Here is a 26,946-nt window from a genome sequence, read left to right on the forward strand (position 1 = left end):
CGTGGAGATTCAGCTGGCCACTGCCCTCTCATTAGTGTCTGCTGATCCATATGTCATGTTAAAGACGGCCTTTGATCAGTAGTGAGCAGGGGAACATTTGAGCCACCTATTTTCACAGCAGACAAAGATTAGAGGCAATCAAATGACAAATACAATAATTTGGAATATGACAAAGCTTGTTTGCAGAGTTGAATGGCTCTAGTTTGTGAAGAAAGACCACCTCTGTTTGGCCTCTTATTCACTTGAGCAAGTTAATTTTAAATTAAAATAATAACATAATAGCATGAATGTATAATTACTTAGTGCATGATCCTTGCATTAAATGTCACCCTCACAACATTTGCTATCACACTGACTTTGACTTGAACTGAAGTCTTATCCCAAAGGTATCTTAAATCAAATAGACAAACTTCCACAGGTTTTCTTACCCACACCAAGTGATTAAAACATGCATTGCCTACATATCTTGACATGTTCTCTGGCACCACTTAATATTGACTATGGTGAAATGTATTACACCTTTACGGTGCATTTTGAACCTATTCCTAAACCTATTCCCAAACAGCTCATAACTTAAAATATCAAACACTTTGGGGTGAACCTCTTTAAATAAGTTACCTTAACTATTATGAATTACAAAATAAACATCCCAAGAAACAAATCATTTCAAATGACAAAATACAAACATGTGAAATTAACGTTTTTTAATCGAGCTCAAAATAAGAACCCGTAGAAAAACAGAATCTGAGAATGGTGTGAGAAAAGTGACAAAGTTCCACCAAGTCGGAGAGATCATAAGAACAACACCCCTTCCAAAACGAGTTCCCATGGAGACAAGTGGGCTGGCATACAATAGAAGAGAAAAAGAAGGAGTGCGAAAGAGAAAGGAAAAATAGAGAGAAGGACCGAGGGGCACAGGGGAAAGGAACGTAGGATGAGGGGTATAATGAGCTGTTCGGCAGAAATTTGGGCATGAAGAAAAGGGAAAAGAAGAGGAAGAGTGAATTTATTACCCAGCTTTATTACCCAGCCCTAATTTTCTTTATCCTGTTGCCCTGTTCTCTCCGCAGGTCCAAAATATTTCTGAATGTCAAGACAGACAGTTTTAAATCATAGTGCTCCACACACAATTCTGTAGAACAGTTTTATAACAGGTGGTTTCTGAACTTTTCAATAGCTATAGATTACACATTGACAGTGAACTGGATTGATCGATCCAGCAAATGTCAAACGAATTGTTTCAGCAAATGAAGGCAGGACCAGTTTTTGCTGGAAAAAAGAGTCGTCTGATTCTGATTCTGATTCTGATTCTGACCAAAAGTACATTGAGGTGCTATTTCTCTGCTTCACATAATGGCGAGAAGGCCAAATCTGTCATACAGGGCCGTCTCGGCCAAAGACTCCAATGTTTACTCCTCTGTTCCGCCGCTTATTGCCATAAACGTCTTTCTTTTCAGTCAGGGAAGTAAAAGAGAGGAGAAAATGGAAACCAAAGTGAATGTCCATGCCTTTCTCTTTGATCTCTCCTTTGGCTACCTCACTTATTTAGAGTTATTAAAGAGTTTAACCCAAGTATTGTCAGGCGTCTCTCTGTTTCTACCCACTCCTACTCTTTATCTCTTTCCCTTCTTGTCTCTATGGCCAAGCTTTTTTTCTGTTGGCATGGCTCCTGTTTGTTTTCAGCCATTTTGGGGACTGGCAGTGCTCGTAACAAACTGCTTAAATGGCGTCCTCTCACTCGCTCATTCTCTCCCTCGCTCCCGTCCTCCCTCCCTTCCTTGCTATCATCAGGCTTGGTGTATGTAGAGAGTGTGCATGGTGAAAGTGTGTGTCCAATGAACAAAAAAATTTGGAATAAAAAAGAGAATTGGAATTAAAATGAGGCTGGGGGGTGGGTGCGGGTGAGTAAGGGGTACAAGGCTGGGGGAGATAAAAAAATGCAAAAACAGCCCAGAATCATGTGTCAGTGGCAAACTGAAGTGTGAGAGAGAGAGTGAGCGAGAGTGCAGGCGAGGGAAGGAGAGATAGAGAGGCAGAAGGAGGGGGAGAGTCAGAGTGCGAGAGAGTCGTCTCTGCCCTCTACATAGCGCTGCCTGTATGCACGCGCTTGTCTTTCCCTGTGTTCTCTCTCTCTCTCTCACTCATACACGCACACGGGAACACGCAGACCAGGACACACAGACCGAGGGAGGGAAAGTGAGAGAGTGAGAGAGAGAACACATCGCAGCCGAGATGCAGCAGAAGGTTTTCCGAGGTACGTTGTCTTGTTGTGTGCTTGCCTAGCGGAGAATGGGAGCGAGAAGGAGAGACTTTTTCCTCTGATCTATCTCTCTGTCTTCACCTCTTCCTGCTTCTTGCATTTCTGTGCCACTCTCATATCATATCGATGTTGTTTTGGTTTTGTGTAGACACCAGAAATGTGTGTGTGTGTGGGTTTGTGTGTGTGCTAATCAAGGCCTGTCTCCCTTATCCTCCGCTGTTGTGGCTGAACCACGCAGTTCTTTTTCATGGCTGGTGAGTCGCTCCAAGATTAAAGTAAAATAAGAATAAAGCTTCATACTTTTTGCGTTCTCTTTCCATATTTCTGTTCTGCTGAATTTGGATACTTTATGTTGTGGTAAGTTTACATCTGATGAAATTATCTCAATATCGAAGGACTCGGTTTTAAAATTAATGACCAAGTGGCGTCTTGTAATATGGAGCCCTAAAAAAACAGCATCTACCTGTGTTTACGTAGGGTGGATGATATTATAAGATGCACATTCCCTTTTCAAATTTACAACGTCTTTTCCTGTGTAGCATACTTGGTGGTACACTATTAACAACCCCTACAAGGCCATAGGGTCAGAGGTCGTTAGAAGCCAAGCAGCCAAGTTGTATGGTTTTATTGAGGTGAGTTGAATATACGCCAGGGTCAAATTTTATTTACTGTCACCGCTTATATGTTTAAGTCTGCTAGCATTCGATATTTGTAATTTAAACTCTGGCATATGTTACCATAAAGTTTATGCCATACTGTAGCAAAATAGGTATCAGTGTTAGAACGGATCATGGCAGGGCTGCTCGTCTTCCAAAACAAACTAAAGCATTATGGAAGCAGGTTCAGGCATGATATAGAGGAAGTAGCTTCAGCCAGGTCACCAGTGGAGTTTCTCACTCTATCTGTGATGAAATTTTCTTCTAGTTGTGCTCTACTTAGAATATTGGCCTTGATCATATTACAGCAACAGATTCATGTGAATCACTTGTCAAGTTTAAACTCAGTGGACCATGTCGAACACAGCGTATAACACATGCAGACTCGCTGGAGCATAGCCCGTCATGCCAAATCACAGAGATACCATAAATTAATCAGGGGGAAAGCAAGGAGTGAGGACATTCAACCACAAACTCAACCTCGGACCATCCTTCTCCATCTCCCAACTGCTTCCCTCTTGCTCTTCCAAAACAGCCCACTCCTCCTTTTTGCTCTTTTCCCTACCCCTCATCTATCCTCTGGCTGGCTCCACTATGTTTTTGGCAGGGGGTTGTGCAGAGTTCAGTATCTAGCGACAGCCCCCTTTTCACAGTCAGCCTCACCCTGGTGGGCCCCGTCACGGCCACACGGAAACAGGCGGCCTTCACTCATTACCCTTTTCCACTGCCATTCAGTCCATGGTCTCTTTCACTGGCACAGCTAAATTCAAGACCTTTAGCCCATTATCCGGCTTCTTCCGAGCCTCTTCTCAGTTCCTAACCCACTGGTGACAGCATTATAAAACTAGCTGTCTTGTGTGTAAATTGAAAATCTTTACCTGGTTGACTAGCATGCACTTTACGTTCCAGCTGATGACGCAGATGTGACGCTTGTTTTCAATTTCCTACATTTAAAGTCAATTTGCCAACCCTTTTTTAAAACTGACTTGACATAATATTTCATTTAGCAAGATGCAACACTTTAATACTTCAGCTCTGACTCTTTCAATCGGTCAGATGTTTGAGTAGAGGGGCAGTTTGAGGGGGAAGGCAAAGGCCTTGTCACGCTTGGCCAGCCTCTTGCACCAGGAACTGTTTGTTGAGAAGCAGTGTGTGCGTCATATGTGAAGAAAAAGGAGGGTGAGAGGGACAGATAAATAGGGACAGACATACAGAGAAAATGAGGGGGTGGCAGATGTGTTTGTCCATTCACTATGCGATCACCATGCAAAACTGTGTCATCCTTAGGCCTTGTTTTACGCCATAGCGGCCAGTCACAAGTACCGGACAGCTTTAAATTATTTTTTCAACTCTTCCTGTCTAAATACACACTTATGTAACATCTATTATTATGCAGGACATCCTTTGGACACGCTCAGCAGCTGCATTTGTGGTGAGCTGGGTAACGCTAGCTGTCAAGCCACTTGTTTACAGACAGACCGGTTCATATGTGCCTGCACGCCTGCAAAAGTGTTTGCGTGTTGAGAGGAGAATGCTTGTGTGTGCATGCAGCTTGTTGACTGGCCTTGTGTTTGTGTGTGTGTGTGTGTGTGTGTGTGTGTGTGTGTGTGTGTGTGTGTGTGTGTGTGTGTGTGTGTGTGTGTGTGTGTGTGTGTGTGTGTGTGTGTGTATATGTGTTTCTGTGCATGTGTATGTGTGTGTTTGTGGCTGTTCCTGTCTCCAGGCCTGGATCTCGCTTTCTTCCCCACCTCTCTCTCTCTCTCTCTCTCTCTCTCTCTCTCTCTCTCTCTCTCTCTCTCTCTCTCTCTCTCTCTCTCTCTCTCTCTCTCTCTCTCTCTCTCTCTCTCTCTCTCTCTCTCTCTCTCTCTCTCTCTCTCTCTCTCTCTCCATTGCTCTCCCTCCTCCTCTCTTTCTCTCTCTGCAATAACAGTGCTGACCTAGTTTCAGTGTGTTCAGGGCTGCTTGTGGAATTTTACAGAGGCCTGCCTGCCTGGCTGGCTGGCTAAAACGCAGGCAGAAAACCATGACTGGGGATTTTCTCTGGTGTCGCATCATTAGTGCTAACTAAGAATGCTCTTTCTTTATGGCTAACAAACAGATGATCATTAAATAAGCAACCAAAAAGGTTTATGGATGTAAAAACAATGTGGACTATTCACTCTCAGACTGCTAAAGAAGAACTGACATGCCAGTCTTCTGTCTTCTGCATTACATGCTATATAGTAAAATTACATAGTTATACACATATCCAAATAACTTTATCAGGAATACAAGATGCTTCCGTTCAAAAGGCCATCTATATTTTGGTACCTGTTCGGTCTAGGCATATTTGGAGCACTTTGACTATAAATAACACCCTGTTGGGGAAATCTTAATTAAATCTTAGCAGTGTTCAATTAGGTGAAGCGAATGCTGTGACTCAGTGGGGTTGATTGCTGAGATTCTTTCCACACTTTCAGATTTTGTCATGCCAAATTCGGAAACTGAGATGACTGCAACCAACCTTATCTGACTTGTCTGAATTTGCATGTGTATGACTACCATAATGGATTGTTTACTTGGTGCTAGCTTGTATTTTATAACCAGCTAATTCTAGCACGGTGATTTGCCACCACACAGTGCATACTTTTTTGTCATGTGTATTTCTTGTCAGTTTAATACTAGCACAAAAATCTCTGGTGTTTGTGGTTGTCTAAAATCTACAATGTTCCCTGTGATTAAAACAGAAAATTTAAAAACAAATTATTTTCGTTCTGTTGCAGGACTAAGAGCGGGGTCATGGTGTCGGGAGAGGATGGCTGGGACCCTCTCCACACCTGTGCTGCACTCTTGGAGCTGAATGTTCAATGAACGCCAATCCCTGTCCTGTTTTATAACAAGATAATCAAAGATGCACAATGTTACCTACATCTAGGAGTCATCATCTCTGAACTTGACCTCCATGAACTGCCATCTTCTTGATCTGAAATATCTGTTCTCCATCATCCTTCAATCGATAACTTCTGCACTGAAGATATAGCTAGAACAGACACTCTTTAAAGTCTTTTCCTGGACCTTGCTGGACTACAGATATACCCTTTGACTGTCTAGTGCTCTGTTTTTGGCCAACAAGAGCCTTGGAGAACATCTTAGAGAACTTGTACAAGGATCCAATGAAACACAGAAATAAACACATGAGAGGAGACAGGATGGGAGAGGGCAAGGAGGAGGCAGATGGTGCCAAAACTACGAGGATATCCCTCAGTTTTCCCCTCAGCGCTGGATTGCCTGGCTTTTCTGGACAGAAGCACTGCTCCTCATCCCACCCCACTTCCTCCTCTGACGACCATGACAGAGACAGGTCAGATGGCACAGCATGGAAGGGGGAAGCATTCAGAGACAAACCGCTATCCAAAACATCATCAAAAACTGAGCGCTTGCCATGCTCTTCCTCCTCCTTCCCAGTTGATCTAACTGCTCCAGTCAGTAAGAACTGCAAGCCATCTCTGTCATTTTCTGTTGATGGAAGTGGTACCTCAAAATCTACCTTACAACACTCTAATAAAATGGACTGTTCAAAAGAGACAGCTGGGGTTAGTCTCAATAATGGGTACAAAGAGCATTCAACAACAGAAACAGCACACATCCTTTTCAACCTCAGCGCAAGAGCCTACCAGGACCAAGGTGTAAAGGATCCAGAGAGTTCAAAAGGCAAAAAACGGAAGGCAAACAGCCTCCATGTTGAACTGAGCCTTCCTCTCCCTAGCATCAACCCTCGCTCATCCTCATCAACCCCTCCTCCTCCTCCTTCACCCTCGTCTGTCTCTCTAACTTCCTCCCCCTCGACTGTCCCCACGCCATCTTTCCATGACTCCTTTAGGGCAGTTCCGAAGCCAGAACTACTTTGTGGGGTGTGCCACCGTCTGTTCAGCACTGCCTCGTCCCTCACTGTTCACATGCGTCTCCATCGGGGGGGAAGAGCACTCAGCTGCCGCCACTGTGGCAAAGCCTTCATCCATAATAAAAGACTGCAATCCCATGAGGCCACCTGCAGGCAAGGGCTGCCAGCTTTTCCAGTGCCACCCAAAGAAGAGCCCCTGGAGGAGGGTGAAGTGGAGGGGGAGAGAGCAGATGAGGCTGCAAAGCCAGAACAGCATGGACAAGAAACAAGGCCTGGACGACCCATAAAGAAAGTGCGCGACCTTTATGCGCCTCATGCTGAAACACTGACTTGCAGGGATGCCCTGGGGGAAGAGGATCACTTTGTAAAAGTGGTGGATGGACATATCATTTACTTTTGCTCGGTGTGCGAGCGCTCTTACATGACTTTGTCTAGCCTGAAGCGACACTCCAATGTGCATTCGTGGCGCCGAAAGTACCCCTGTCACTACTGTGACAAGGTTTTTGCTCTGGCTGAGTACCGCACCAAACATGAGGTATGGCACACTGGTGAAAGGCGCTACCAATGCATCTTTTGCTGGGAGGCGTTTCCTACCTACTACAACCTTAAAACACATCAAAAGGCTTTCCATGGAATCAATCCTGGCTTGATCTCAAGTGAGAAAACAGCCAATGGCGGTTACAAGCAGAAGATCAATGGCCTTAAACTGTACCGCCTGTTGCCCATGCGATCTCTAAAGAGACCTTACAAAACATATAGTCAGCCAATGGCTGATGAACTACTCACTTCTGATTCATCAGTTACCCTGCCTTTATCTATAGATGGTAGCCTCCCACAACCTCTAGACACAAAAAAATTGGAGTCTTTCCTGAAAGATCTTAAAACCCCAGACATCAAGCCTGAGCCTGAGGGATTCCCTATCAGGTTGGGTGTAGAGCAGGGTAAAAAACTAGCTTCTCCCCAAACAGACATGACAGAAGAAGCCAGAGAGACAGAGGGGTCAGATTTATGGCTGTCAGGTAGTAACAATGGCAAAGGAAAAAATCCAAAGTGCCGAGAAGGAGCCGTCTCTTCAGTCATTGCATTTGCACACAGTAAACCATCAGTCATCATGCACAGCACTGCAGTTTCTTCCTCTGTTATTGTTCACAGAAATAAGATGGACTCAGAGGAGAGAAAAAGAAGTTCAGAAAATCATACAAAGACAGGTCAAAAACAGATTAGAAAACATAGCCAGAGAGAGCACACAGATGCATACAGGGAGTGGGATTCTGTCAGTTTAGACCCGGAGGTCTTGAAAATCAGACAGCCAACAGAGAAACTTCACAAGGGACGAAAAGTTCACAATAAAACAGAGTCAACTAAGACAATACCTTTAGCGGTGGGATCGGAAGTCAAAGGCAGCGGTCCACTTTGTCAGATCACTGTGCGCATAGGGGAGGAGGCCATTGTCAAACGGAGCATCTCTGAAACAGATCTAAGGAGAGACAAAAGCCCTACACGCAGCAAACCAAAAAAGAGTAACCTATCACAAGAAGACCAGAGAGAGCAACGGCACACCCATCACCACCAACGTAAACACCGCAACTCCAGTCAGGAAGGAAAGGAGGGGGAGTCCAAATGGAAAAACCCTAAACTCAAAGGTAAAGTGAGGAAATATTTCTTCCGGCAGGAGGTCAGGGAGGACAGAAACGACCATGATGTGGAGGACAACCTATGGAGGCCTTACTATTCTTACAAACCCAAGCGAAAGGCTCTTCATATGCAGGGGGCAAAAGCCTGGAAACGCAAAATGCACTACAAACGATCCCTGAGGCCTATGAGGAGAGCTGAGAGACTCATAAAAAATTTTAATAAAGAAGTTGAGAATGAAGATGCAGATGAGGGAGAGGAAAAGAGACAAAAGGTAAAGAAAGAGCAGAGAGAAGTTACTGATCCACAGAAAGCTGAAGTCAAAGAAACGTCACACACTTTTCCTGTCTCTTCAAGAACAGAACAGAAGGAAAAAGAAAAGGGAACTCATGGAAAGCCTGATCTCCCTCTCCCTTCATCGGTTCTTCAGGCTACACTCAATCCTCAACACACAGCATCCTCTATCATCAAGCAAAGATGGTCGGAAGATCAGGCATCTGAGTGCGGAACATGTGGCCGCTGGTTCTCCAGCCCAAGGAAACGAGACAAACATGAGTTGACACATCTGTTTGAATTTGTGTGCATGCTTTGCAGGGCACCATTCCCATCACAGTCCAAGCTAGAGGAACATCAGAGAACTCAGCATCCCAAAAATAAGCCCCTGTCTGCCCCTACTTTATTCACTTCTCAGTCATCAAAAAACGAGGTGGAAATGAAAGTGGATGAGAATGGAGTGGATGGACGGTCCATAGAGAAAGGCAGCCCAGTTCGCTTGGGCAGGAGGCCTTTGATCAGATATACATGCTCACAATGTGATAAGGTCTGCAAAACCTCTGCTGCACTCAATTGCCACCTCAAGCGACATGAGTTAGGCAGTTCAACCGAGGTTGAATACACACAGGAAAAGCAAGACATGCCAAGCTACACACCCTCTCCAGCGGAGCCTATACCAAGCAAAGGTTTAGACACCAATTGTGAACAAGTACAGCCTGTGTCTGTCATATATTACTCCAAACCAGACTGTCAAATCACTGACAACCAACTAGGTGAGAACATGGAAGAACACCAAAGAGTCAGAAATTGTGAAAGCCCCAAAGTGGCAACTAATGACAAAGTCCACAGTCCATTGTGTGCACAGTTTTCCCAAGTTATCCAAAGTCCCACTTTAGAAAGGTTTAACGTCATCTCTCCTAACCTCCCTAGTGTACTAGTAATGAATGGTGCAGAGTGCCTAGACTACAGAACACCAGAAAAACGGAATTTAGACACACTAAACCAACAGAAAAGAAGCAAAACTCTGAACGACAGGCAAGTCCAGGTTTCTCAAATGCTGACAGAGCCTCAGATTAGAAGAGAAACAACTCCATCTGGACCCATATCACTAAAAACAGGCAGAGGTTATGTGTTTAGTGAATGTGACATTAATCCAAATGAAGATTTCAATGATTTACAAGATGCTCAGGATCTAAGAATCTTTCCTCAATCCAGCAGCCAAGCCCAAGACTTATCCATGACAACAATACTGGCAAAAAAGAGAGAGCTTGATCAACAGATTAAACATCCATCCAACATCTCAAAGGAACAGTTTTGTAATGAGGAGGTGTCGTTGGTAGTGCCCAAAGAGGAACCACTCAGTCCAATACCATCTCCTACATGCTCTGTCATTCAAACCACTCCAAAAGGACCTTCTCAAAGGTATTTAAAGTCACCTTGTCACTCTCCAGGACCCTTGGACCTACAGTTGCGACCACAGCTGGAGCAAAGCCAATCCCACAGAGGAAGGCACAACACAGAAAAACAGGGTCTTATGTTGCATGCGAATTCAGCTGGGATGAGTGAGCCTTCTTCCCACACCCTGCTACATTCTCAAGTGCCCACAGCAGAGCCTGAATCAAAGGACAACACCTCTCTCACTCCTACAGAATACCACATGGGCTCAGTCTACCCTGTCCAGGAGCTTACTCTTCCCTTGGTCATACCTGGAGGGTACTGCTCTGGTAAGAAACAGGAGGAGCAAATCCTGATGTCTTACCCTGCTGGACCCCTACCTTTTCCATCACTTGGGAAGATGGTATCCCACTCTGACTCTGCTAAACTGCCCTTTTACCCTGACCCCTATCATCTACTGTATGGCCCACAGCTACTGCCATACCCCTATAACCTTGCTGCCCTTCCAATGACTCTAAATATGATGGCATCAGGGGACAAAGAGCCCTTACCCTTCTTGCCTTTTTTCAATTATGCTGCCGCCCCTTTAACAGGCACAGTACCCCATCCATTAGTAGTGAACCCCAGCCTATACAACAGTGGCGGTAGCAGTAGCACAAAGCAGGACAACCCATAAGTGAGTACACATTGGCAGTAAGGGAATACCTGTAAAAGAGCAGAGGAGGCCATTAAGGGTGGAAATTATGTTTTTCTGTTTGTTAACTGACTCTTACACAGCTCTTACTTCTCTTTTGTAACACAGCAAATGCATAGGCATACATAGGAATCAAACGTGATGGAAAGATGGAGGGGTTTTTTGAAGACGGGGAGGAAAGATTATAAGGCAGTGAAGAACAAAAAATATAACGCCCCCTTCAGGCACTGCCAAGATGCACCTTCAACACACCACTTCTTTGCCTCTTCTGTAGTGTAGAGCTTGGATATCCATCCTCAGAATCATTATGATATTATGGATAACACATGAACAATAACAGCTAACAGGATGTGTGTTTTGCTAAATGAATTATGTCTGTTTCCCATAATAAGTACAGTATAACAACAATAATGATAAAAATAGTTGTGTTAATTATACTGCTTGAAGTAATGCAAGGGTGGCTTATCATTGAAAGCAAAATGATCAACACACAGGGAAGGAAGATGCAGCAGCTGTTTTATGTGTGTGTGTGTGTGTGTGTGTGTTTGTGTGTGTATGAGTGTGTACAGAGTGTGATTTTGTATAGAGGTAATGCATGGAGACTTTGGGGTAGCTCATAGTGTCATATCTTACATCGGTACTCCAGTCATGTGTTTTTCAGTATTCCGGCTTTATGTGTACCTGCAGGTTTGTGTAAGTGTTTTTGTGGGGTGTGTTGGGGGTGTAGGCATGCGCACTTAAAATCATTTGTGCTGCATCAGCCTTGGTCAGTTCCATGGAAGTTCACGTAAAAACAACATTCCTGGAAAAGCTATTATAATCTTAATAGGTCAGTAAATAGAAAACATAGATGAAGTTCTTCTTTCGTAAGTCATAGCATAGCAACTTGATGGTGTAGCTACATGTCATGTGGATTAAACATATTATTATGTGATGCCTTCACTAACAAGGATTATCATGACAAGATCAAATGTATGGTGATTTAGAATCCACTCTACTTTTGACCATGTTATGTATGGAGACAGATTGTGTTTCACATAGTTTCGTTTGTAGGATATGGGTATTAATCCTTGATCATTTATGAAATAAGTCTGTGTACTTCCAATACTCCTGCCAACTGTTTCATCTATTCCAACAACATACGTTCCAGTCGACTTCATGTTTGTGGCCTTCTCCTCCCCACTGCCCCCTGGTGTCCACCAAAGACACTCCATTCATTGACTGAATTTGAGAAGTGACAGAATGGGTGAAACAAAGTGAGACAAACAAAGATTAAAATACAGTGAGAGTGTGAGCAAAATTTGGGAGTAAAGTGGAGAAAAGCACAGCAGGGCAGTATGTTAGCATAAATGGAGCTTCCTTTATAAAGACAGAGAAAATGGTAGCTACTTGTAAGAGGCAGTAGCTGGTGTTAGTTTTAGGAAAACAATCTACTACAAGCAAGCCACCATTTCTGTTGGTTAGCAAATACTCTCTCTCAGAGAGAAGAAAAGGAGAGGACGTCAGTCAGTCCTGACGCCCCTGCAGGGCTTGCACTATGGGACTTATAGCACTGGAGTGGCTTGAGCTCTCCCTTGTACTTTCTTGTTTTTTTTCTTTTGTTTTTCACTATATTATTTGTTTGATTTATATATTTTTTCCCTTTTTGGTAGTGAGACAAGGCTTGTACTTGAAGCTCATTCAAGTACATAAGAATATGAATGTAATTTAGTCATGAGGTTAAAAAATAAAGATAGTTTGGTAGATCATTTCTGTACGCTGACTTGAAAAATAACATGTAATATCGAACCGCTATGGGGTATTCATATATATATATATATATATACATACAGTAGACTTAGGGATATGTCAAGGAAGTTTGGATTCAATATAACCACAACGCATGAGCAACAATTGCTTCTTCAGTATCTTCTGGTGTTGTCACAAAACTCAATTTTCCTTCATATGTGGTTCTTTCATTTCATTTTCTCCTGCTTTTTCTCTTGAGGCATGTAATCACAAAAATTTTTGGACTCTCTTTTTTAACCCCTCAGTATCAAAATTTTCAAATCTAAAACCAAAAAGAAAAACTCCTATGTTGCCTTATTTCTTTTCCCCAAGCATTACGAAAGCTTTTCAAATACAGGCCTTCCATCCCCACCTCTTTCTCATTCCAACACCCTCTCCCTGTCTATTCTCATTATTTTACCTTCTTCCTTTGAATTAAGTGTGAAACTGTGCAATGTAGCCGCAGCACTGTTCATTTCCTGAGGGTAAAACACAATGCAATGAATGGTTGTGGATCATGTAGCTTCACTCGGGTATGAGGACAAGCCTTTTGTTAGCATTGTAAGAGTGTGGTGTGTGAGAGAAAGGGTGTGTTGTGGTAAAGGAAAAGGAAACCAAATCAAGGCCAATCTCCCTCGATGGCTACCAACAAACTTGTGTTTGACCTCTTGTTTTTGCTGTATTTTCTCCACCATGACAACATTTTCACATACATTCTAGAAATATATAAATGAATGAATTGCATCAACTACCTGTATCAGTGATTGGTTAAACAAAAAGTAAATGTTAAATTTAAACGAATGTAAAAACCGTTAGTAACAACCATATATTGTTGAGAGGTTCACATAAAAATGTAACAATTATTTTCAGAGAATTAACAACATTGGGTTTGTAAATGTATTTTTTCCCCACTGAGTACCGTATTTAAGTCGAATTGGGTTTAAATATCGGCCCAAATATCAATTGTTAATTGTTCTGGATCAATTGTTCTGAATCAGTAACTGGTTTAAAATGACCAAATCAAAAATTCTGATGTTTACATTCAAGATGCCTTTTTATTTAAATAAGCTAATAAGTATATGCACATAATCTGAACGCACCTTACAAAGAAGAAATTGTGATACCATTTTCTATAAAACATTCTATTTAAGTATTACTTTGTGGAACATAAAAATGAGTTACGCTCTCATGTTCCTGTTTCATCCATCAGCAAACATTCAATGAAATTTAGTAGATATTTTGCTTAAAAGAGGTCACTTGTGACTATGTGGGCAACTATTACTACTAGTCCTACTTTAAAAAAATATTTCTCTGTCAGTATCTGGATAAACTACTGAATATCTGCACAGAAAAAGGATAAATGTTTTAAAAATGAAGTAACGCCTTTTGGGGGCATATGTACTGAAATAATCATAGATCTGTCCAGTACGTTTGGTTTTGAACAATACCTGAACTACAAAAAAATAGCCTCTTCTTGGTCCACCCAGAACAAGGAACCTTTGGAAGGTTGAAATTTCAATCACAGTGACTTAATTCTACCAGCTACATATGTTCTGCACTTGGTCATAGTTGTAGGCATGTGACTAAATTGTCTGGTATTTTGTGACAATGTTATATTGTGCCATTGTTTTAGAGGTCCACATTATATTTGGGCAGTTTCAAAGAAGTGAAATGTTTGAAAACTTTATTTGTGTCTTGTTGACTTTGTGACCATTTAATACAGAGGTTTGATGGCATACATTGCCGATTCAAGTCTACAATCAACAGTTAATTTCTTTGCTCCTGTTCTCTTTACTCCCTCTGTCTATGCTACAACCATACAAATAAAGTATTAACCTGATGACGTGCAAAATATCTTTGAATTCATCATCAATATGCAGTGTTGGCAGTTTTGACAACATTCAAAACAAAATACAGATGTGCAAAAGAGAGCTCTGAATTGCCAGTTATTTAAAATGTCAGTAAATTAATTTACAAAAAACTCTTCCCCACTTATTTCGATAAAGAAAAATATTTTGTCAGCCACATGAAATGTGAAAAAAATGTGAAAACATATGAAATTTTGTGACTTTTTTTCATTTAGGGTTTAAGCATGAAAATGCTTTGAAAGTTTCACCTGCAGAAATTCAAAAGCAAAAGAGGTAGACCCAAAATACAAAACAATTCTTTGTTGTTTGCCAGAGCTCTTCAACTGAAGTCCTGAGGTGCCCGTGTCTTGCTGAGTTTAACAACTTTTTATTTTCAAAGTTTGTGAAAATAAAAAGTTGTTTTAGCTGTTAAATGTCTGTCCCACTTATTGAGCATAGACTTGAAAATGATTTTTCCAACTTAAATTAAAAAAAATCTTGAATACTTCAGAGCACAGACTTAAGTTTGGTATCTTTTTAAAGGGAACACTTCATAGATTATTATAGAAGTAAGAAAAGTAGTAAAAGTAAAGTTTGATAAACTTTATAGAAGTCTAAGTTTATGAAAATTTAAAATACTAGTGCAATGCCCGTGCAAAATGCCCGTGTTATTGTGTGTTTTTAGTAATTGTTGGTTTGGTATGTTTGAGTTGCTGAATACTATTACACAGGAGCCCAAAACTCTGAGAAAATGATAACGTTAAGCGCACCAGAATAAAATATTATATTCAGAATTAAACAGTGTAGCTGACTTACAGATACAGTGAACTCTGAGAAAACGCTTGGGCAAACAGTTTGTGAATAGGCTACTACAAATGATGGCCGTGAATAAAATATAATATTCATATTCAGATATTTTGAAACCACAACCCTCTAATTTCAGAATGTTTATTTTGGGGATTGGCCACTCAGTGTGCAGTATGAGCAAGAGTGAGTCCTCACTGCAGAACACGAAATCCAGGGGGAGGAGTTGGATCCAGATCCAACTCCTCCCACCTTACATATACCTAAACCTACCCATCTCCACCCCCTGATCACTAAACCCACCCCTAAACCTACCAATCTCCACCCCCTGATCCCTAAACCCACCCCTAAACCTTCCCATCTCCACCCCCTGATCCCTAAACCCACCCCTAAACCTACCCATCTTAGATCTGGACCCAACTCCGCCCACTGGATCTCGTGTAATGCAATGAGGTGCTGCAATGAGGCCAAAGTGGCCAGCGGCTAGAGCCACAAAAGCCAATGTGTGCTTCCTTTACCAATATATTTAACGATATCTTTTTCATTTCTAATCCAAACAACGTCAAACTCGGCACTGCACTTACTCGTGCTGGTAGCAAGACACCTGTCAAGTTTGAAATCCATCGGACTAACGGTTCAAGAGATATGCGAATTAACAGATATGCCCGTGCAAAATCGGTTTTTGTGTGTTTTTACTAGTAATTGTTGGTTTGGTATGTTTGAGTTGCTGAATAGCCTAGTCTACTATTACACAGGAGCCCAAACTCTGAGAAAACGATAACGTTAAACGCACCAGAATAAAATATAATATTTTATAGCAGCTACACAGTGAACTCTGAGAAAACGCTACGCTTGAGCAAACAGTTTGTGAATAGGCTACTACAAATGATGGCCATGAATAAAATATAATATTCAGATATTTTAAACCCCAAGCCTCTAATGTCAGAATGTTTATTTTTAAATCACAACCTTCTAAACATCATCTAAACATCTTCAATGTGTGCTTCTTTTACCGAGATATGCGAATAACAGACACACAGACAGACGTTTCTGTAATTTATAGATAGATGTATGTGTGTCTGTGTATAGGCTAGGCTATATTATATTTATATATACGATTAACAGACAGACACACAGACAGACAGACAGACAGACAGACACACAGACAGATGTTCCTGTAATTTAAAGATAGATATTAAATAATGTTCTTTTTTTTATTCAATCTCTAAAACACATAAAAAAACATACAGAAAGAATCAGAGCATGTGTAATAGTTTGGCACCACATCACAAATGAAGAATCTATTGCTATTTATCTATTGCTCTGTCATTTCTTTTGAAGTCTCCAAATATGAAAACTTTATGAAAGTCTAAAAGCTTTCAAATACTATATAGTTTGTCAAGATTACTTTAGGTTTAGACCGAGATATAATTGTTATAAATTTATGATGGTAAGTGAATCACGGGTGTCGGGGAGGGGTAGTCTTAAAAATAGTGGTTAAAAACATTTTTATAAATCAAAAATTCAGATATTTATTCTTTGTAATGTGTGAAAAGTATTGATATTAAAAGTTGATTATTTGTACCTGATTGTACGTTTTTGTTCACAGTTTGATTTTCGGGGAATTGTATAGAATCCAATTAGGATTGTATAGACCCGGGCTGTAACCAGAAATCAAAAACAGTGCAAGAGGGTATGAATGAAATACTTAAAATAGTGAAACTTTTGTTTCCAATAATTAATTTGACAACTGTTGATACTATGATTGTTAGTTTTAGTCTGAAATATACCAAACAATGTAGGTGCAATTTTAGCTTTCTAAGAACAAAATAAAAAACGCCTACGCATCCCTATAGTAATACATCAAGGTTTCACAGTACTGAATGAACAAACATCAGTGACCTTTCAAAGTTCATTTGTTATGCAATCAGACTAACTGCCAGGTCGAGGATGAGAAGAGATAAAGTCTGCACACACACACAAAAAAAATTCAGAAAATACACATAAATTATGTTAAAATTATTTATAAATAAAAAAAATATTATATTATTATTTTATATATTTTGATTATTTAAAATATTATATTTCACACACACACACACACACACACACACACACACACACACACACACACACACACACACACACACACACACACACACACACACACACACACACACACACACACACACACACACACACACACACACACACACACACACGCACACACACACACACACACACACACACGGTTTTTAGAGGTCAACTGTCAGAAAGAAATCTGCAAAAGTTTTAACTTTAATAGAAGTCACAAAATGTATTTGTACCTTATCTACCCCAAAAGGCTATATTATCTTGATGTCCCTAAAGGTACAATTTTTGCACAGTGTACTCTCCACCATCCATTCAGTCATTTTTCATTGTGTGCCCTACTCTCACTCACTTAATTTTCTGTAGTCAATAAACACCATAACAAAAGCTTATAACTGAATGGCGGTTATGATAGTACACTGGTAAAATTAATCACCATGTTATTAGGATACAAAATACCAATACACTCAAACAAACAAGCCCAAAATCAATATTTTCCCGGTTCTGTGATGTCGACATCCTTATGGTCTTCTGGGGAGGCTGTGTGCTAGACTGGAGTTTAGTCACTTATCAGAGAAAGAGACAGAGAGGTAGTCTGACAGCATTCGGCTAAAACAAAGCCCTCTAGCTTATGGTCTGATTCCATTATTTCTTGTTTCTACTCATGTTGTAATCTTTGGAGTTAAAAGAGAATGAACTATCTTAAGGAAGCGGTCATACTATTTTTAGGCCTGTACCTGATTCTGCTGTGCAGGAGAGTGTCAGGTGTTCAGGTGAGTAAGAGATCTCTAAAAGACAGGTCTAATATATTTTTTAAACTAGCATTTCAAAAGCTAGTTAAGATATATAATCACCAAGGCCTTTGTTTTTTACTATGCAACTATGTTGAGAAACCGGTGCCTTTTACTATGTTACATATGATATGCAAGGGAAAAACTGCAAAAGCAAATGTTACCATGCGATTTAATCAAATTGAAAACTAAAGCCTAAATGTTGACAACACACATATGAATGAAGATTCTATGTATACTGAAGCTTGCCAGCTTGCTTGATCCTCACTTACTTTACACTCAGAAATACAACTTCTGGTAATATCAGATGAATTGGATTTATTTCAATAAGCTTAACTTTGAAGTATGAAATGAGTGCCAAAGAAAATAAACGTTCTTTGCCTTTTCTTTCAATTAAATTCTTACATTCAATTAAATCACTCATTGAGGGATTCAATTTGGATCAAATGTAAAGTGATGTACTATGTAATGGAAATATTACACTAAAGATACAATTTTTCAAGCCAAATTCATTGGTTAGATATAAAATAGATAATACTGTATAATCTCTATGATTTCACTTCAATTAATTTTTTGGATTTATATGAAACATTTTATAATTCATTAAGTTTTTAATTAAAAAACTTGCACCTGCACCAGCCATGCACCTGCTAACATGCCCGACTTCTACATGGGAAAACCAATTACATAAGATAGAACATTGCAGGCAATGTATATTTTGAGCTGATTGGCTGGCATTGAAACAACTTTAACTGCAATTTAAAGTGCACATTGCACTGTTGGCGTATTCAACTCTGAATTCGCTGAACCCTCCTTGCCCGGAGGAGGAGTATTTACACTGGCGGCTTGTCTGGGATGTCGCAGATGCTTGTGTTTACCTAGCCTTTAGCAAGAGTGAGTGAGATATGTCTAAATGTAATCTGAGCATGCTTTGCTGCTGTATGATATTTGATGTATGATGTCAAATCCATTCACTGGTTTATGGGATGACTGAGACAGATATCCGGCAAGCGAGTTGTCAATCTTGGACACAGACAGTCCAAATGGTCTCCCTTAATGCAGACGAGCGCAAATCTCTCTGACATCACAAGGTGAGTTGATTTGAAATCTGTGGATTTCACTTCACTTTCTAAATCGTAATTGGCTGCAGTAGTTGGTCATCGTCTTCTAATTTAAACATAAAGAAAATCATAGTGGTAGAATTCACTGTCTTACCTCACACATACAGCATCACATCTTTCTTTGAGTTTCGGACCTTTGACCCAGAGGGAGCCATCTTTTATGGAGACACCAAAGACGGACAGGACTGGTTTGTGCTTTCACTGCGTGATGGCATACCTGAAATGCAGATTGGGAAAGCAGACATCTTAGTGAGCGTAAAGGGAGGTCACAAACTCAATGATGGAGCCTGGCACTTGGTAAATACTGTTTATATTTTTTAATCTCTACTGACTTCTCTGAAACCTGATAGTGTTTTAAAGCAACAGCCCTTTGTATGCTACTACTGCTGGCTCTGTAAAAAAATGTTTAGGTTTTTGAAATATGTCTCTTATGTTCACAGAGGCAGCATTTACTTGATCAAAAATTCAGCAAAAACAGCAATATTGTGAAATATTGTTACAATTTAAAATAACTGCTTTGTATTTTAATATATTTTAAAAATGCAATTTATTCCTGCAATGTCAGAAATCATTCTAATATGCTGATCAATAATAATTTCTTTATATTATCAATTAATGAAAATGAATGAATGAAAACAGTTGTGATGCTTAATATTTTTGTGGAAACGGTGATACATTTTTTAGGACTCTTTGATGAATAGAAAGTAAATAGAAATATTTTATAACAACATATTCATAATACATATTCAACATCATATTCATAAATGTCTTTGATGAATTGAATGCATCTTTGCGGAATGAAAGCATTTCAAAGCCTTATGAACAGTAGTAGTAGTATATATATAACAATTTCAAATTTAACAAAAATATGTGTGGTCTTTTGAGACATCCAGAATCAACATGGCATTTTGAAACATAATTAAAGCTCTGTTTAGAACAATTATCATTTCATTAACATTCATTATGTGATCAAACATCGAAGTGTTCTCTGATGATTTTGGACAGTTGGAATTGCGCAGTGAGGGCAAATTTGTGGTGCTAGAGGTAAACAACAAGGCAGAGCTTGTAGTCGGTCTTCATTCTAAACTGGCAGAAGAAGAACTAACAGGAAAGATACGTCTGGCTGTTGGTGGCATGCTGGTGGACAAACAAAAGCTTTTCCATCCAGTAAGATTAATTGTATTTTCCAATGACATTCTAATTGAAAAATGGTAAAAAAATCAATAAAATAACATTGACTCACCACACATAAAACAAGCTTATAGGTGTCCTTTTTATTACTCAGTTTCAACCGGAAATGGATGCGTGTATTAGAGGAGGGCATTGGCTAAATCTCAGCACCCCCTGGGATACAGACTCAACATGGGAACCCCAGCCCTGCTTCTCCGAGATCAAGAGAGGGAGCTATTTTCCAGGAACCGGAGTGGCTGTGTTTAATACATCTGGTGAGTGAAAATCATGTATGTTTAAACTTACATTGCAGATAAATTGACGTTATCTTTACATGAACATATCACGACAGATCTTCCTGGACTTAAGACAGAAGAGGCTGGTATCACAGTCGAGATCTTTGGATCTTGGACTGGGACAGCGTTGAGTCTCCAAAGCACAGGATTTCAGTATATTTTAGATGGTCTTGCAGTAGAGTTAGATGGGCATAAAGATGTCAAGGTAATAAACAAAAATCCATTGCATCATTAATGAAATGGTATTAGCATTTAAACGATTAAACCGCCAATGATTATTTCACAGAAAACTGATGTAACATCTGATCCTCTTACTATCATTTAAAAATATACAGGTCTATTGCAAGCAAACTTTCCATTACATTTATCAGTAACACTTTACAATAAGGTTCCATTTGTTAACATGAACTAACAAGGAGAAATAATACTAAAGCATTCATGTTCATTTAAACATTTACTAATACATTATTAAGAGTATTAGTTAATATTAATTAATGGACCTATGCTGACATGAACTAACAATGAACAGTTGTATTTTTATAAACTAATATTAACAAAGATTAATCAATACTGTAAAAAATGCTTTGCTCAGCATTGTTAGTTCATTTCAGTTAATGCATTAACTAAAATGAACTAATGGGACATTAAGTATTTTCTGCATTGAAACAGGAGGTGCATTTGGGCCTGAAAGAGGGATCGGAAACTGTTGACCTTCCCCGTGAACCTGCAACACTTACTTTTACCATACTGAAACATTCACTTGTGGTAAACAGCAAATCAGAGCTTGAAACGGAAAGTCTGGACTTTTTCACCATGTGGAAAAAGGGGATGCTACTGACTTTTGGGGGAATGCCAGGTGAATTTGCAAGATGGAAGTGAGCAAGAAATTCCATGCTCAAGTACTCTTCCATTTACCAATATCCTTGATGTTTTGTGTTGAATTCTTTATATTTTACTTGTATCTGTCAAGTAGACTACTGTGTCTTATCTCATGGAGTATGTTTAACAAATCTTGCTACTTTACATTGAAGTAGAGGATTTGTTTGAGTTGATTCTCAGAACTCTTTTTTTTCAGGTGACAGTGAGGCGACAAAGAGTACACATCACCTTCGTGGGTGTCTGGAGAAAATCCTTGTCCAGGGCCAGGTCATTGATCTTGATCGGGCATTGTACAAACACACAGCGGTGTCATCTCATAGCTGTCCTACAGAAGCAATGAATGAACTCACTTAATAGAGATTCAAGGAAATCATCCTATTTAAAAATACTGAATGTTCAGGTGACCCAAAATAACCTCCAAAAATGTACTGATGGGCTGTTATGTACTTACACTGAGCAATAAAATACATTTGAAATTAAATGGTACGTCTTTCTAATACCGTCATTTAATGATTGAACAAAGGATAATCCCATTGAACTGCTTACAAACACATCTAAAATGGAATGTTTATCAATGAAAATCTTTCAGTGAACAAAATAAATCAAAATCAATAAAATATGCAGTTTCATTCATTTATCATTCCATAAAGCCATGTTTTAGTCTGATAAATCTGTTATTTTTCAACCCAACTCCTTTATTTTAAAATGGATAAATTAATATCTAGAATTTTATGTATACTAAATACACAAAATTTTAATAAGATTTTGACACTTTTTGTAATTTGATAACATCTTAACATGTGTTAAAAATAATCTGCTCACAATATATTTTCCCTGAACTGTTTGTTGTGGAGGAAACTACACTGTTAAAATTGTTCATCTATTTATTATGTCTGTTTGTTCATCATAGTTAAACATGCAATACTTCAAATGGTGGATTTTTTTATAAGACTTAAAGTTTTTGCCTAGGACAATACTAATAAATCTATAAATAAAAGGCGTTTGTAAATTAGCAAAAATAAATAAATAAATAAATAAAAGATTTGAATAAAAAGAAGACATTTCTCTGGAAAGTAAGTCCAACCCCCATCTAATGTTTTAGCTACATCATGAGCTTCATAAAGTAATACACTGCCATCTAGAGGATTTTCAACAAACGTAATATAGTGCCCATAAATTTGAATTGGGGTTATTTTGTATCAGCAATCGATTCATTAGTTTTCTGTTCAAATTATTTCCTTAGGAAAACTCGGCTTTTAACAATTCCCCAAAACAGCCATTGATAGAGTTGTTAACGTCAATATAATATAGTATTATGTTATCTTATATAATAATATTACGTCAATACAGTTATTCGTGTGAGCCTGTTATTTAACTTACCACTTAATACTTCATTTGTGATGTTGTGACCTGTGGCGTTTGAGAATTTAGTTGTCATTTAACCTATTTATCCAGTTTTATCAGCCCTTGCTCGTTTTCTGTAATGTTATTTAAATTAAAAATAAGAATTTATTTTTGCTGGTCTATCTAAAAATCGTATTATGTGTATAAAACAACGTAGTATCCTCAGTGCCACTGATATGCCAAAAATATACCCATGGCAAAGCGCGAACTGCCCACAAGCGGCACTCTACTGTCGCAAAACGACGCTGGTTGTCGTGCACCGCGCCGCCCGTGCGAAGATGGCGGCTGAGCTGCATCCGCGCAGCGGAAAACTGATCGGTTTGTCGAACTCCAACAGAACCGCTCAACGAAATCAGCCGGTACAGGAATTCAATCACGGCCTGGTCCTCAGTCGGGAGCCGCTGAGGGACCGCGATGTCTTCACTGTCCGCATCGACAAGAAGGTAAACAAGCATGTCTCACCAAAGAGAGAGAGAGAGAGAGAGAGAGAGAGAGAGAGAGAGAGAGAGAGAGAGAGAGAGAGAGAGAGAGAGAGAGAGAAAAGGGTGTGAGTGTGTGTCATGTCGTCTGCAGTGGTTTATTACTTAAGCATGAGGGTCTGTCAGAGCTTATTCATAGGTAATGTGTTTGGTGTTCAGGTGTGTGGATGTCTCAGGACGTGCGTGTGCTGCGGGTTTGCAGTGAGCTGTCATGGTTTGTCAGTGCTGTTGATGTTTGAATGCTGTCTTGCCTGGCTATTCCGGGACTGTCATCGGGTTAACGAGATGAATCTGTTAATGATCACAACGGTCTGGATATACACCGCATATTTCTTTGGGAAATACTACTATATTTGTTCCATCGGAAGCCAATGTAAACATATACACACCGTTTGAAGTGCCATTAGCTACTGGTTTTGGCTCATTCCAGGGAATCGATTCATTTGAATTCTTTCAAATTCGCTCGCTGATTTGTTCAGTGACCCTTTCAGCAGGTGAAATCTTTTACAGTGGTATGAGTGAGCCACTGAATCAATCAGGAGATTCGGTACAAAAATTGAGATGACCAAAACAGGCAGAGCATGGTGACAGAGAACAAGTAGGAAGGTTGTTCCAGGCCCTGTGACAAGAGAAGGGCCCACTCATTGGTAGCCTACTAGGGTAGAAAGGGGCCCACATAGAATATTTGTACCATGCAGGCTCCATGAATTTTAGGCTAGTATTACTTTTTTTCCCATTTACAAAGTATGCAAAGATAAAACACAAAAAATTATATTATCTTCCCTAAAAATTATAATCATTTCTCCCTCCATTTTGTGAGACAAAATCAGTGACAACAGTAATACCCTATAGACATATTAATATCATTTATATATAATAATTATGTAATAATAATGCCTTTTTTGGTTTATTCATCAACAAGGTATTCCAATTATGTTGTGACATATTAGCAGTTTCTGTTTTTTTTTAATTCGTGTTTTAGGTGTTCTTGATTAATGTTACAAAATGTGAAAGTTGCTGTATGCAGATGCTCATTGTCATAATATATATCTTGTTTGCTTCACATCCACCTTGCAGCTAGTAGATAGTTTAAATCAGAATGTAATATCATCATACAAGTTTCATAATGATAAAAAGTTTATTTGATGTTCCCTGTTCGCAAATTCTCAGTCAGTATCATTTCATAAGGCGGATAGACAGGCCTACTTTAATGTATTTTTATTTTACTTCTTTATTTACTTTTCTTTCTTATGCTATGATGCTTGTATTTTGTCTGATTAAGACATTTCGTATTTTGTGGGAATGGGCATTTCAAGGAAAAATAATATTCCACAATCGCTGGCAATAATTTGATTATTATTCAAAACCCCGCCCCCCCCTTTACATTTCATTTCATTACATTACATTTCTCTGTACTGTAGGCCTACGTGTTGTAGCCATTAAAGTAAAGTTAGTTTCATATTTATGTTTAAATAATATGTTATTTTTTCCATTTCATCTATGTTGATTATATGAAAAGTGATCAGCCTATCAGCCAGTATTAGTAGCCTAATCATGCGTAATATCGAGAGACATCATTTTGACCGCTTTATTAAGTTTTGTTTTGTATAAAGCATTTCTTTAAAGTGAATTTTGTTTTGTATAAATTGTATCTTAATTTTAATCAATGTTTTAACCAATTGCCTGGATTTAATAAATAAGAAGCAAATATAGCAGCCTATAATCAGGACATGGAGGCGCCGACGCGATATAACTTGCATCCCATGTGAACTGGAGCTTGTCTCATAAATGAACAGAAACTCAGAAATATATCTAAGCTTGAAATGTCTAGTTTTAAACAAAACAATTCAAAACGAAAAGAAACAGACAACCGTGTTATAATCCGTATGATGTGTGCATTTCTCTCTGTAGGCACCTTCACAATATTGCGAAGGTGGCGAGTCAGCATCGTCACAGAAAACACTATTTATTAAGAAACAATTAAAATGTCTCCTTGTTATATTTGACACATTCATAATGATTAGGCTACATTTGCCGGTTCTTTGTGGCAAGCTTTATGCGTCTTCTAACTGATCGAATATCGTGACATCCCTATTTTGTACCGGGCCATTTATGGTTTTTCACATTGTTCAATAAAGTTCTTGGTAAAAAAGAAAAGAAAAGAAGCTACTGTGCCTAATATTATAATACACATCTTGTATTTATAATAAGTCTTCTTCTCTGTTTAACAAACGGCTCTTAGCCACCAATTACATTAAACTCATAGTTTAGCTAAGGACTTATAGTTTAAAAGTGTATATAACATGGATTTAAAAATAATATGAAACACACAACCATGAATGTTGAAAATATTTTTTTTGCATTTATTTAAAACTGATCACAATATTTATATACATAAGAAATAATTCATACAATGTAACTTTTTTTATTAACGAACTAGTCGATGAAAATGCTTGCATAGCGACAAAACTTACTCTTAAAACATTTACAAAAACTTGGTCCCAAAAGGGCCTTTAACGTCAACATGTTGAACAAGTCTGCTGGCTCCAGCATTAAACAGACAGACGTGAACGTGGTTCCTCACTGCACTTTGGCTCCTCATCCCGTTCCTCACTGCACTTCCTGTGTGAATGATACTGTTTGCGTGTCTGTGTGCGTGCGTGCATGCATGTGAGGGAGAGAGAACAGGGGGCAGCTGACAGCACTGCGAGGGTAACAAGCTTACTAACACCCCTCACAGTGTTGTCAGCTGCACCCATAGACAGTAAAAGTAAGGCTGCACTCCGTTCCTCACTGCACTTCCTGTGTGAATGATAAATAACCTGTTCCGCTCAGTGCGGACCTTTTCCGGCCTTGGTCAGCCCATCCAGCTTAGGTGTAGATCTTCCTTTTTAAATGATCTCTTTCTTCTCTCCAAACAAACGCCTTGAAAAAGGCACACAAAGGAGATCGTCAACTGGACTGGTAAGAGGTGTGAAGGCAGCGGCCATAGCTCAGTTCACTGACATTGCTCACAACCCGCCAACATTTCAAACGGTTGATGACATCAGCGGGGGCTAGCGCCTACACATCGCTGGGCCTGAGGGCGTTCTGTCACTGCGCATCGAAATTTGATTGGCTAATGATACACGTCAATCAAAGTTATGATCAAATGGGTAATTGCAGCTTCAACGGAAGGGTAGCTATACTTCTAGTGCTGGTCCTTGGAGCTGTGATGCGTTTAGATGACCATATGGAAAATCCAGCTCAGCCTCACAAAAAATAACCATATTCTTTATGGAAATATAATCGTAAAAATGAAAAATATATATTTTACATATATTATATTATATTATATTATATTTTAGATTCTGACAGGGCCAGCAGAGAAGGCCCTGATGGCCCTGACAGCCCACCTCTGTAGACAGCTGATTCATGTAAACATGTTTAACTTTTTTTTTTATCTAGGATATCTTACTTGTATCCCTCTTAATACATTTCAATAGATGGTTGAACACCATTTAGTTC

The 26,946-nt window shown here is 39.4% G+C and overlaps 3 protein-coding genes across 5 annotated transcripts in view; all 3 read left to right on the forward strand.

The window, feature by feature from the left end:
* Window positions 1-1,789: 1,789 nt before the first annotated feature.
* Window positions 1,790-14,409, forward strand: zbtb4 (zinc finger and BTB domain containing 4). Of its 2 annotated transcripts, XM_077200977.1 has the most exons (3): window positions 1,790-2,254; window positions 5,679-10,772; window positions 10,899-14,409. In XM_077200977.1, the coding sequence occupies exon 2, from the start codon at window positions 6,069-6,071 to the stop codon at window positions 10,770-10,772; it is 4,704 nt and encodes a 1,567-aa protein (XP_077057092.1). In that variant the 5' UTR covers window positions 1,790-2,254; window positions 5,679-6,068; the 3' UTR covers window positions 10,899-14,409. The 2 variants fall into 2 exon arrangements, with proteins under 2 accessions (XP_077057092.1, XP_077057091.1); XM_077200976.1 differs by having other exon boundaries at window positions 5,679-14,409.
* A 3,437-nt stretch (window positions 14,410-17,846) lies between these two features.
* Window positions 17,847-22,037, forward strand: shbg (sex hormone-binding globulin). The gene is made up of 8 exons (XM_077200978.1): window positions 17,847-18,072; window positions 19,090-19,181; window positions 19,319-19,508; window positions 20,217-20,378; window positions 20,497-20,656; window positions 20,734-20,882; window positions 21,347-21,533; window positions 21,753-22,037. The coding sequence occupies exons 1-8, from the start codon at window positions 17,992-17,994 to the stop codon at window positions 21,908-21,910; spliced, it is 1,179 nt and encodes a 392-aa protein (XP_077057093.1). The 5' UTR covers window positions 17,847-17,991; the 3' UTR covers window positions 21,911-22,037.
* A 1,160-nt stretch (window positions 22,038-23,197) lies between these two features.
* The window catches only part of neurl4 (neuralized E3 ubiquitin protein ligase 4), a 32,972-nt gene continuing 29,223 nt past the window's right edge, over window positions 23,198-26,946 (forward strand). For both annotated transcript variants that reach the window (XM_077200980.1, XM_077200981.1), the window contains exon 1: window positions 23,198-23,403. In XM_077200980.1, coding sequence (XP_077057095.1) covers window positions 23,239-23,403 — 165 coding nt within the window. In that variant the 5' untranslated portion in view covers window positions 23,198-23,238. The remainder of the gene's footprint in view (window positions 23,404-26,946) is intronic.

This window comes from Siphateles boraxobius, unplaced genomic scaffold, assembly GCF_051911475.1.
Source record: "Siphateles boraxobius isolate OS27281-9 unplaced genomic scaffold, OSU_SipBor_1 46, whole genome shotgun sequence".
NCBI lineage: Eukaryota > Metazoa > Chordata > Actinopteri > Cypriniformes > Leuciscidae > Siphateles > Siphateles boraxobius.

What these genes read in the sequence shown, in the direction of transcription:
- zbtb4 (XM_077200976.1), top strand. Translation starts at nt 6,069, where the DNA reads ATGAAACACAGAAATAAACACATGAGAGGAGACAGGATGGGAGAGGGC.
- shbg (XM_077200978.1), top strand. Translation starts at nt 17,992, where the DNA reads ATGAACTATCTTAAGGAAGCGGTCATACTATTTTTAGGCCTGTACCTG. An exon ending in GGAGAGTGTCAGGTGTTCAG is followed by an intron (nt 18,073 to 19,089) that starts GTGAGTAAGAGA and finishes TGACTGAGACAG; the next exon opens with ATATCCGGCAAGCGAGTTGT. An exon ending in AACAAAAGCTTTTCCATCCA is followed by an intron (nt 20,379 to 20,496) that starts GTAAGATTAATT and finishes TTTATTACTCAG; the next exon opens with TTTCAACCGGAAATGGATGC.